The sequence below is a fragment of the Coturnix japonica genome, chromosome 7 (genome assembly GCF_054131305.1).
Source record: "Coturnix japonica strain WE chromosome 7, WE-NBRP24, whole genome shotgun sequence".
Classification (NCBI taxonomy): Eukaryota; Metazoa; Chordata; class Aves; order Galliformes; family Phasianidae; genus Coturnix; species Coturnix japonica.
Genome location: NC_140669.1, coordinates 2365441 through 2376706, shown reverse-complemented (window position 1 = coordinate 2376706; position 11266 = coordinate 2365441). Strand labels below are relative to the sequence as shown.

Below are 11266 nucleotides of genomic sequence, written 5' to 3'. Positions count from 1 at the left end.
AGAACAAACAGCTGTTCCTTACCCTGATTACTTCCAAGTCTCGGGTTCCAACTGCAGGACGATCCTTCCCTACCACACGCTTTAAGAAACAAGACAATCACACACACTGAAACCTTCTGCTGAATTAAATACGTGCACCGCAGCCAAAGTCATCATCAAAAGACCATTAACACTGTCTGAAACTTACACTTGCATGAAATAAACACATAAGCAACGTGTCCATGTTTTGATATGTATTTTTATTTCCCTGCAGTTTTCACTTATCAAGAACAAGTAACAGGGAAAGTTGTCTGAACTAGTGCATAAACAAACATTCGGAAACACCACTACACGTATCTAATTTACAAGAACCGTATAAAAAAAGTCACTAAAACACTACACTACGAAGGTGTCCAACGCTTACAGTCAGACTTTTTCCAACCCGTTACTTGCCTTGTAGCCACAGGAAAACTCTCCAAAATTGAAAAGACGATCTTGCCACAACCCTCCCTCCCCCCCACCACCTGGGATGGCTCGATATCTAGACATCCAATAATTATTGCAATGATATATAATGCAATACATACCTGGTAAAATGTCCTTTACGTGGTGTGTTACAGTTTTAAAGCCGGTTAAAATATGCAGTCTTCGGATAAAATGTCATTGGTTGAAAATTTTCTCTTATCTGCACAATTTTATATGTGTCAGATGCATAATTTTCCTAGTCAGCTTTTTTTTTTCCTGTGTAATTATTTTTTATAAACTGGTATTATAAATAGAAATATACATTCAAAATATATGGAAAAGTGAGTTACTACATTAAATTTGCATGTATCGATCCATCCCTTTCCCCTGCACAGTAATAGAAAATACTATTTTGCCTTGAACTTCATATTTGACAGTGAAATGCCACTAAAGTATTTACCAAAAAGTCCATCTAGTCAAATTGTGAAACAAAATGAACCAAGTGAAAACTTTACATTTCCTTTAGAAAAAAATTACAAGAATTTTGTCTCCTAGCTATGAATCTTTAACTTCTTTTTTTAGACACAAAGTTGGATTTATTTGTACAAGATACAAAATGTAAACATGGCAAAATAAATAGTTAAAACAAGTGATGCAGGATCCCATTTCATGCTCATGATCCCATTAAAGAATTATTTTTTAATCCATTCAGTTGCAAATTCAAGTGCAAAAGCATGATGATGAATATCTACTATTCAAGTAACAGAAATAATATTGATGATACAAATAAACTATTTTACAAGGTAGTGATTCTCCCAATTTTACAAAATTTACATTATATATCGACTTAATACACGATATAAGGATAGTCCATTTAGGTCCATTTTAGTTCTCTGTGATCCACAGAGTGCTGTATTTTGCATTCGGTTGGAATATAAATGACTACACCGTTAGCACAGGTTGAGACACTGATTTGAGGTTATGTCACTTCCATTGCTACTGTTGTCTCTGCTATGCCGTTCAAACCCAGCCGCTCTGGTTCATGGTTCTCTCTGCAATAAAAGAAGCATTCCACAATTACAGGTAGAACACGGATATTTCCTTATGCAATTTCAGTGATTTCTTACAAGCTCTGTGCTCTTACATGGCTACGGACAAACCTTAACACACAAACTAGATAGAAACAGACCATTTAAAACTAAAATACCGGTGGTTTAAGAATGGCTTTTACAGCATGAACATTGCAGTTCCTTCTACAAGAGTATTAGCAGAGATGGCCCAACTTCAATGCATTTAACTATAAATTACCAGCCCAAATTACAGATAATAATAAGTCTCCTGAAGGAACAGAGTCACGGTATGCCATTAGGACTTGTGCAACAGCTACCAATTATTCCATTTGTGAATTATTTTTTTCCAGTTCAGTTTCAGCACAAAAAAAAATTCTAATTTCTTTCTGACTTTATTACCATCCCCTGTAGAGGAGCCTTAGGTCTATTCAGCTAAGATGGTTCTTTTTCAGGCATATGCTGACTTGACTTGAAACACCCCTGTGACTCGATGGAAACAAGAGCTAAAGGCACTAATGATACAGGAATACGCTTTAAAGCAATTGCTAATTTAAAAACAGCTTTTCCACTCTCTGCACAGGGACTGTACTATACGTGTGGTTCTCCATCTCAAAAGCTCTTTTTAACATCTCTGGATATGTCATGAAATAATCCATAATGGATAAAGCTAATGCCCTTTTTCTGCTTTCTTAACCTATAGACAAGTATTTCTTTTTTGCTTTTAAAGCATCATACAATCCAGCAGAGACCTTTACAACAGAGCCCAAATGCTGTCATTTTCAAAACATAATCAGCTACAAGCCACTGCCACTCCTGTGGAACACTTAAGTACTGGCTAAGTACTCGTAAATGAAAATAATTATACATTATAAAGGCATACATAGTAAGAGACAGACTGGCTTATATCTGTTTTCTATTTTGAATTCAAAACATGTATGCATACATAATTATGTATAAAATAGATATGCCAGCCTGCATCTTACATAATGGGTACATATAACTGCAGAGAGAACACATGGAGAGTTTGAAAGAATCTAACTTGGCAAGCACTGAATGAGAAGGGACAAATGAAAATGAAGCCACTTAAACACAATGGAAGATGACCAAAACTAGTGTTCTCCAAACTGGCAGAAGTTTTAACTGGAATCTGTGCTCTAACTTGCTCTGCGCTTACCTTGCTATACTGCTGATGGCACTGCTAGGAGTTACCTTTGGCACTCTGTCCATACTGGCAGCAACTGTGGCAAGTTTTAAGGCTGTTGGCGATGGTGCTGAAGTCCTTGTATTAATATGCACATTGACTGGAGAAACAACGCTGACATTGTTGAGGTGCACTGCATTAGTCAGGCAAGAATTGTTCATGGGAAGTGTTTGAGGGCTGCTTGTGCACAACGCTGGAATTAAGTGGTTTGTGGTGGTGTGGCCAACTGTCCTTACAAGCTGTACAGCTGAGATCCCTGGGCTGGATGATAAAGCCATGTTGGTGGAGTACAACGTTCTAGAGGTTCCTGTTGCAAAGCAAATGTTTTTAATTAAAACATGCCATTTAGATTTAAAGACAAAAGGTTAAATCTCAACAGTAATGATTTAAGCATGTGAGTCACTGGAATCATCCCTGTGTTAACTGCTTTAAGGACTCAAACAGATGAAAAGTCTTAGAATTCTTTCCAGTCAAACTTAGGAGTATTTTAAAAGTGGGTTTTTTTTTTGTTTGCTTCATTCACAAAGACATCAGAAAGTGGAAGAGTCTGTAGTGTCAAAGAGCTTTCATATTTTCCAACTTCATGCACTTCAATTTAGGAGCCTTAAAGTGCAGCATTCCCCATAAAAGTACATCAAATGGGACCACAGCTTAGCCAGGCAACTATAGAGACTGAGTGAGAAGCCAAGTTCTGATGCTTTGAATCACCTCCTCCCTTATCTGACTGGCACCACCATGAGTTACTTGGGTCTTCAAGGCAACAGAATGAGGAGTACAGGACCCCTCCCAGCTTACAAAGCAGTGCTGTCTGTATTCAGATGGTGGGAGAACTTCAGGCTCTAGCTACAATCAAGCACAGCACATACTCAAACCGGTGGCTCTCAGGATTCCTCTTCCTATTCACTGATGGAAAAAAAAACTGGGTCTAAGAACATTTCTCCCTATTCCTACAAAAAGTTGGTTTTAGTCAACATGTCCTAATTTAAATCTTCCTATCTGAAGCTGGAATGGCTGTTTTACATCAGTGACATCTACAGCCTTGGAACACTAACACAAATCTAATTTTATATGCATATCTGCAATATTTTTCATCAACTGTAAGGCTATCGTGCTGATACATGGTACACACACATACACCTGATCCTGTATCCCTCAAAACATTACACTCTCAGATCTGATATTTCAGCAAGTTATACACAGTTGCCCTTTTCTTTACTGGATCAGTTCCAGTATATTGATTTTATTCAGCTGTGTTGCACTGCTCTCCCCCTCACACTTCTACTTATTTCACTATTCAGCCTAGCAGAAGGTCTATAAAACTAATCACACCATCAGCTATTAAAACAACAAATTACTACAAAATAATTTTATAATTCAAGTTTCAAAGACCATTTCTCTCAGTAACACAGCATCTGCACCAACATGGCTGGCATTGCTGCCTCCTATCAGGGACGGTCAGAAACAGAGCTCGGGAGCAAGGCAGTGAATAGCAACTTATGAACTTATGTACTTGTGCTTGAATTTGGGAGGAATCTTAAAACACTATCAAGTTTCACTCTGATCACAAAATATTATTAGAGGATAAAGCCTATAAGAGAAAATGAAGAACATTCTCCCAAAGGTCAAAAAGCATTGACAGTTTTTATTACCAAACTGATACACATGCCACAGCACAAAAATATCTAACATTTAAAACCTTCAGTAACAGTAAAATACATTGAAATACAGTATTTTGGAGAAATGAAATAAGATCATTTGGCACGTTCTCTGTTCTGCACAAGACCATGAGTTTTAAGAAATCATCACCTGAAGGCTGGACAACACCATTAATGTTGTTGTGGCTGGGGGTTTGTTCCTTCGTTGCCTCACTGCGACCAGGAGCAGGCGCACTGACCACTGCGGATGCAGCAAAGTGGGCACTGGCTGAATCAAGTGTTTTTGACATACAGTCAGAGGTGCTGGAGCCCTGGGGGAATAAAAAAACATTTTTTTATTTATAATTATCCAAGTACGAAGTGAAGAACAACATCTGTTAATGTGTTTGAGAAGTTTCCTCCAGGATGGTTACTATGGCCTAAGCTGTCTCCTCTGTCTCTTCTGCACAGAAAAAGCACACTAACCTAAATCTACAGAATTCTCATCATTCACAGCACATTCATTCTCATGGAGTAATTCATTCCAAAGCATAATCACCTACTGAATTCAGGATGTACACACACTCTCATCATTCAGCCTGGAGAAAAGAAGGCTTGCAGGGTGACCTAATTGCAGCCTTTAGGTACCTAAAGGGAGCCCATAAACAGGAGAGTCAATTCTTTGGAAGCATAGGTAACAGCAGGACAAGGGGAAATGGTTAAGTTGAAGGAGGGCAGATTTAGGCTGGATATCAGAGGGAAATTCTGTACTCTGAGAGTGTTGAGGTGCTGGCACAGCTGCCCAGAGAGGCTGTGATGCCCCGTCCATCCCTGGAGGTGTTCAAGGCCAGGTTGGATGGGGACCTGGGCAGCCTGGGCTGGTATCAATGTGGAGGTTGGTGGCTTTGCCTGCAGTGGGGGGGCTGGAGCTTTGTGATCCTTGAGGTCCCTTCCAACCTGGGCCATTCTGTGATTATCACTCTATCATTCTGGATTTTATATTAAATGAGGAAAACCTCTCCAAGCATGTTCATCCTCTCAAAAATCCAAAGTTCAGCCATTTTATTTAAGTATGCTAACCCAAAGCTTTACAATAAAGCACCACCAATAGCCACTATTAAAGAAACCCTCATATGTAGAAGTAGAAAACACCAAGGGGAGAGGAGCTTCCAGCACTGGAAACTAGATATAAAATGCTTAAAATATACCTAGACAGCAGCTTTTAGATTTTCTTTATCAGACAACTAAGCTCAACAGAATACAGGTGTTCTTCCCTTGCAAGGAATTACAAATGAAATAACGTGTTGAATCCAGAAGTGTGGAGAAGTTCTCAAAATTCAAGTTAGTATATGTGAAACCAACATTCTCCTCTTAGAAGCAATGAGTTTATAGTACTCTCTTCACTTCTGTTTGTAACAATGCATTATTACATGAAGTTGTTTTACAAAGAAGTCTCTCCGGAGCACTTCTACACACACAGCAAGATAAATCCCATGACTATTCATGTCACTTGACAGACCACTGGCTGTTTTTACATGGACACAATTAACACATTAAAACATGAAGTCTAAAACACAGCCACGATACGCTACTAAGACAACAAAATCAAACTACACACCAAGCAAACACGAGAGATTTGGGTGTTGAAACTTAGAACATCAGCTGATTCAAAAACAGAAGAAATATGAAAGGTATTTGTGATAGCTACAACATTAATTATCTTTTGAGCACTATAAAGCAAACTGGAAAAGCATTTTGACCAAAACTCATCTTATGTTCTAAAAACTACTAAAAGTCTACTTCTAAATCTTTACATATTTATCAGAGTGTGGAGGCATTCAAGGCCAAGCTGGATGTGGCTCTGGGCAGCCTGGGCTGCTGGTTGGTGACCCTGCACACAGCAGGGGGTTGGAGCTGGATGAGCACTGTGGGCCTTTGCAACCCAGGTCATTCTGTGATTCTACGATATTTAGCTTATGACAGAGAGAAAAATGACAGCAAGCAAAACGGAATACAGGAACATATGACAATGTCAGGTACAATACCTGTGCTTTTGGATGTGTCTGTTGCGAGGAATGCTGAGATTGTTGTTTCTGTTGAAGCTGGGCAAGTTGTTGCCTCTGCATTTGAACTAACTGCTGTTGATGTGTCTGAAATTGTTCTTCTGTGATACCCCCTGTTACTACAGAAAGGAAAGGGAAGTCAGTGTTAAACAGGTCTGCACAGAGCAACCACATCACAGATACAAGAATGGGCCAGTGCTGGATAACCAGTGGGTGAAAACATACACTGTGCCGGATGCTTGCAAAGATCTTCATACACTGATACACAACAGAGAGGCCAAACTAAATTTGTTCACTGTGTTCTTTTAACACTGATTCAGTTCATAACAGAAGGATTCATAGCTTCCATGTTTTTTAAGCAACTTCTATCCTTGGGAGTTTTCTCTCAATACCTTCAAGCAAAAGCTTATAGAAAATTTTCTAATTTCCCACTTTCACACTTTTTTTTTCCTCCTGAAGGGACTGCTTAGGACTGACCTGAACAGGTCGTTCTCTATCAACCTCTTTTTCCTTTTAAAGAAAGATGCTGAGTGCCATAATGGTTTTGATCGCTTATGAGACCTTGGTTAACACAGCCCCAGTAGTATCACACTCCCAACAAGTCAGTATGGGAATCGTGGAGACAAGAAAAGCCGTTCCCAATATTCATCCCTACCTCAAGAACTGCAAATATGGTAAGTCAAAATACCAGCAGGTGTTTAATGCTAAACCTGAGTTTTGTGCAGTCAAAGCAACTCTGGAACTAAGTTCTCCCAGGAGCAAGTAAAAAGAGAATTCACTTTTCAAAGATTCCCATTAACTACACTTCAGTATTTTGAACTACATACTTCAAAGACCAAAGCTGTCATCCATCTCCAACACCTGGATGCCGCAGGAATATCATTCATCTCACCAAGAGACAGTGAGACAACAATTACATTTAATTGAGCTGTCTTTCAGGGCCTGGCTCCTCTGTTTCCTAGCTGTAAGTACTCACCCTTGTGCTGAAATTCTGTTGTAAGAGCCAAAATGCAGACTGACTGTTGACAAATTACATGGGAAATTACTTCTCTGCTGCTTCACCATTAACACAAGTGTCAGCCAGGCTGGCAGAGCACTTAAAATGTTCAGCGATTTACGTTATTCACCCTATTAGATTCTTGGGATTTTATCATTATTTCCAACATATTCTAAAAATCAAGCTTTCCCCCCCAGTTAGCTGTACTTAGATCCCACTGAAGCCTCTTCCCTCTTACTACAAGCTCTTAACTCGAAGTTCAGTCAGCTAAAACTGTTAAGCTTCCTCACAACAGTCTCCCAAAATGTGTTATGTTACTAAAGGCAACAGAGCCAAGAACAGCATTATGGAACATTACGTATGTATGTAATTCTATTTTTAAGTTCCAAGGCACCAAATTCTGTAACGCCTTCTGTTCTGTTCAAGAACAAAGTCAATTTCATGCAAATAAATACCTAAAATGCATTTAGCCTTCATCAGCTATTATTCATCTGCAGTACAAGGGCATTTATCTCAACTCTAAGTTGCTGAGTCAAACTGACCATCACTCAGTTTAGGGCAGGGCTACACGTTAAATGCTCTCTCTCCCCCCTTCCAGTTTGACACAGACCAGGAAGCCATGGAACACAGCTGCAGGGTACAGGGCTGATCAGCACAGCAGCATCCTAATTGCTTCTGCATTCATACATCTCAGCTCCAGCCAGGTCAGTACCTATCAGCAGGGTTTTACTCAGTCACACTGAACTCTGCTGTTAACCTTATGAAGAAAGCAGACACTCATTAGCACACCTACCATCCTTTCATTTTGCCAAATCAAACAACTGAAGGCTCCTAAAGACAAACCCAACTTCTACAATGCTCCAAGGCAGCCTTTAAGGTCATGGCCAAGTGCAAGCATTCTGTGGATGCTCCACCCCTAGAGGCATTCAAGGCCAGGCTGGATGTGGCTCTGAGCAGCCTGGGCTGCTGGTTGGCAGCCCTGCATTTGGCAGGGGAGCTGAAACTGGATGATCATTATGGTCCTTTTCAACCCAGGCCATTCTATGATTCCATGAATCTACTTTTCATTAAAGCTTCTATTGCCCAGTATTTCAGTTTGCACTGCTTAATATTAGTATTCCCATTTAACCACAGTCTGTGCATACTGAAATACTACAAAATACTACAAAAAGTCAATGTGAGAGTTTATGGTTTCCTCTCCTGGACATCTTCGGCCTAGGTGTCATGGCTCTTAGGAGCTTTAATCAAAGATCATCAATCAGGCTGCCCCACTAGAACAGTACCCCATTAATCTAATTATTCCTGCATGATATTTATTTCTCAACAGAACACCTCTAAAAAGTAAACGCCTGCTCCATACACAGAATTCTGTACCTCAGAACGCCATCATCTCCAGTTGTCTTTCGTATCTATGGACACAGTAACTAAGCAGCCGGCTGTCTGAGTGGCTCCCAGGCACTGGCAGCTGATGCAGTGTGTACTGGCAAACTGCTGAAGATTTTGCCTACAGCCTAATTCTCACTTCAGTCCCACAAGCAAGACGAGTTGCAGTCTAGGAATTCAGCCAGCCAGCTAAGCACTATTTTGCCAAAGTAAGTTGCACCATCAACAAGTTCCTTGCAACCCCCCTCATACATTGCTTATCCTCATCATCAGCTTATCTCATTTATTAAACAGAATCCTTCCAGAGCTGGCTTTGGCAAAGAGAGCACATTTGCTTCCCAGGTGCAGCACGTAAGCCTGCTGAAAGTTTACACAACTGACTGAAGCGATAAGATTGTTTTAGGGACCTTGTCTCCCTTGTTAGAGCACAAGCAAGAGAAAAATTTAGCTTGGAACAGAGCTTCTTTATTCACACACTGATTAGGCACCTTTATGACAAAACTAGCCATGCAGTTTTGAAGTCTTTGTTTCTGTTTGCATAATGCCTTGCATTGGGGAAATAGCAGTGCAGCAATTGCTTCATCAATACAGAAGTAAAAATGTAATGTGAAGGTAACTTTAAAAACAAATAACTGAAGTGAACAACCATCTCCCAAGATCTGCCTTAACAAATGCAGCAGTGGTACCTATGTCTATTACACACACAACCACACTCAGACCCACCCTGCTAAAACTCTCTTGTTACTCACTATGTACCAAATGTAAAACAGCAGTGCCTCACCTTGGCTCAGTTACACAGCAAACACTTCTGTTGCTTTATTGCACCTGACCCTTTAGTAGAATTACAGGATCTGTTTTGTAGTCTGAATATGGAAACAAAAAGGTCTTCCTAAACCAAACATTTCCCTGCATAGTGCACTCCAACTGCTGAGTAATCTCTGCTCACATCTGAACAGTCTTCACAGAGATCATCAGGATCATACAAAATAAACTGCATTTATTAACATCTTTCACATCCTTGACAAATTCCCTTCTGCCACCTGCATTTGCTTTAACACTGCTTAATTCTTACCAATAATCCCATCAAACAAAACTGCTCCTTTCTATTACAGGTGCAACTCTCCAGCCTTTCAAGCTCTTCACAAAAATAATTATACAAGATATCACCACGGCACATTATGGCTATTCTCTTCATACAGCAGAAAAAATATTCTTGTGCAAATCCCTTCATAAGAGAGCACAGTATAAAGGTTGCAATGACTGTGCAGCAACTGACTTTAAAAGAGATGGGCCCCTTCCATATCCACATGATGTTAATTATGGGATTTAGAATCAGCCTACTGTGTCACCCAATTATCTTGTTTTACAATACCAAGTTCTGTATGCACACAATAGAGTGGGAAAACACTCAAATGCTTGTTGATGCTTGGTAAGAGATCTCCTCTGGCACGTCTCCAACCATCCAGTATTTTAAAGAATCATGCATTCTTACAATAGCATCAATTTTAACATTGTCACTTGCTTTAAATAAATCACTTGCTTCATATATTAGTTGTATTTGAGACTGCTAATGCGAACTTAAAACAGTTTTTTACTTCTGGTAAGTTTTATTACAAGTTAAGTGATTCTATATCCAGAGTAGAGTCTTGAAGATTCTACTGTTTATTTTTTAGCTTAAAGCATACGTGAATTGCCATCTTGCTCATCAGGAGCTGTCAGGTCACAAAACTGAATGGTAAAAGACAGCTGCACTATGTGTGGGAGTTTGACATCGACCTTAGGGGAGAAGGAAATCCCCCCATCATAATTTACTCCTTAAATAAGGTTATGCTGATAAACTACATGTAAGCAATGCTGCCACGCAAACAGAATCCCTCCTTCGCATCTCACATGTTTTAAGTCCACCACTTTATCATGATTCTATCTGAACTGCAATTAAAGCAGGAGGAGAAGAACTTAAAATCTCTAAGAAAACATAAGAGTCACCTTGTATCATTGGGTTTAATTACACATCATTACTTAAGATGGTTTCAGTCCTGTCCCAAGAACAAAAGCACCGGAACTTACTATTTGAAGTTCCATAAGAGTTAAAATCCTTCTGCCTACCTGATATGCCATTCTTGCTGGTGTTCAATAAAGCTACAGATGCTGCAGAAACTCTTTTGTTATTCACAGTCTGCCCTGGTTTCCTTGAGGTACATTCTTCACTATCGCTGTCCTGTAGATTTAGTAGCCTTGGCTGAAAACACTGCAGTCGACATGATCTGATATTGCTTAGTATTTCAGAAAGGGACAGTCTGTTTTCACAATGTTTATTGGAAGCATTGGTCCGTGAAAAATTAGAAGAAAAGTCTAAAGTCTGGGAAGAGCTTGAAAAACCATTCAGCATTTCCGGGTCAATCTGTCTCAAGACAGGATCATGTTCTGTGGATATTCGGTCCATTATAACCCTGATTTTAAGAGATGGAAAAAGA

General features: G+C 39.6%; 1 protein-coding gene across 1 annotated transcript in view; it reads right to left on the bottom strand.

The window, feature by feature from the left end:
* Window positions 1-218: 218 nt before the first annotated feature.
* Window positions 219-11266, bottom strand: part of EPC2 (enhancer of polycomb 2) — a 38451-nt gene continuing 27403 nt past the window's right edge. The window contains exons 10-14 of the mRNA XM_015869267.3: window positions 10899-11242; window positions 6395-6531; window positions 4522-4681; window positions 2689-3022; window positions 219-1496 (exon numbers count right to left, since the gene is read on the bottom strand). Of these exons, the coding sequence (XP_015724753.2) occupies window positions 1424-1496; window positions 2689-3022; window positions 4522-4681; window positions 6395-6531; window positions 10899-11242 (1048 nt within the window). The 3' untranslated portion in view covers window positions 219-1423. The remainder of the gene's footprint in view (window positions 1497-2688; window positions 3023-4521; window positions 4682-6394; window positions 6532-10898; window positions 11243-11266) is intronic.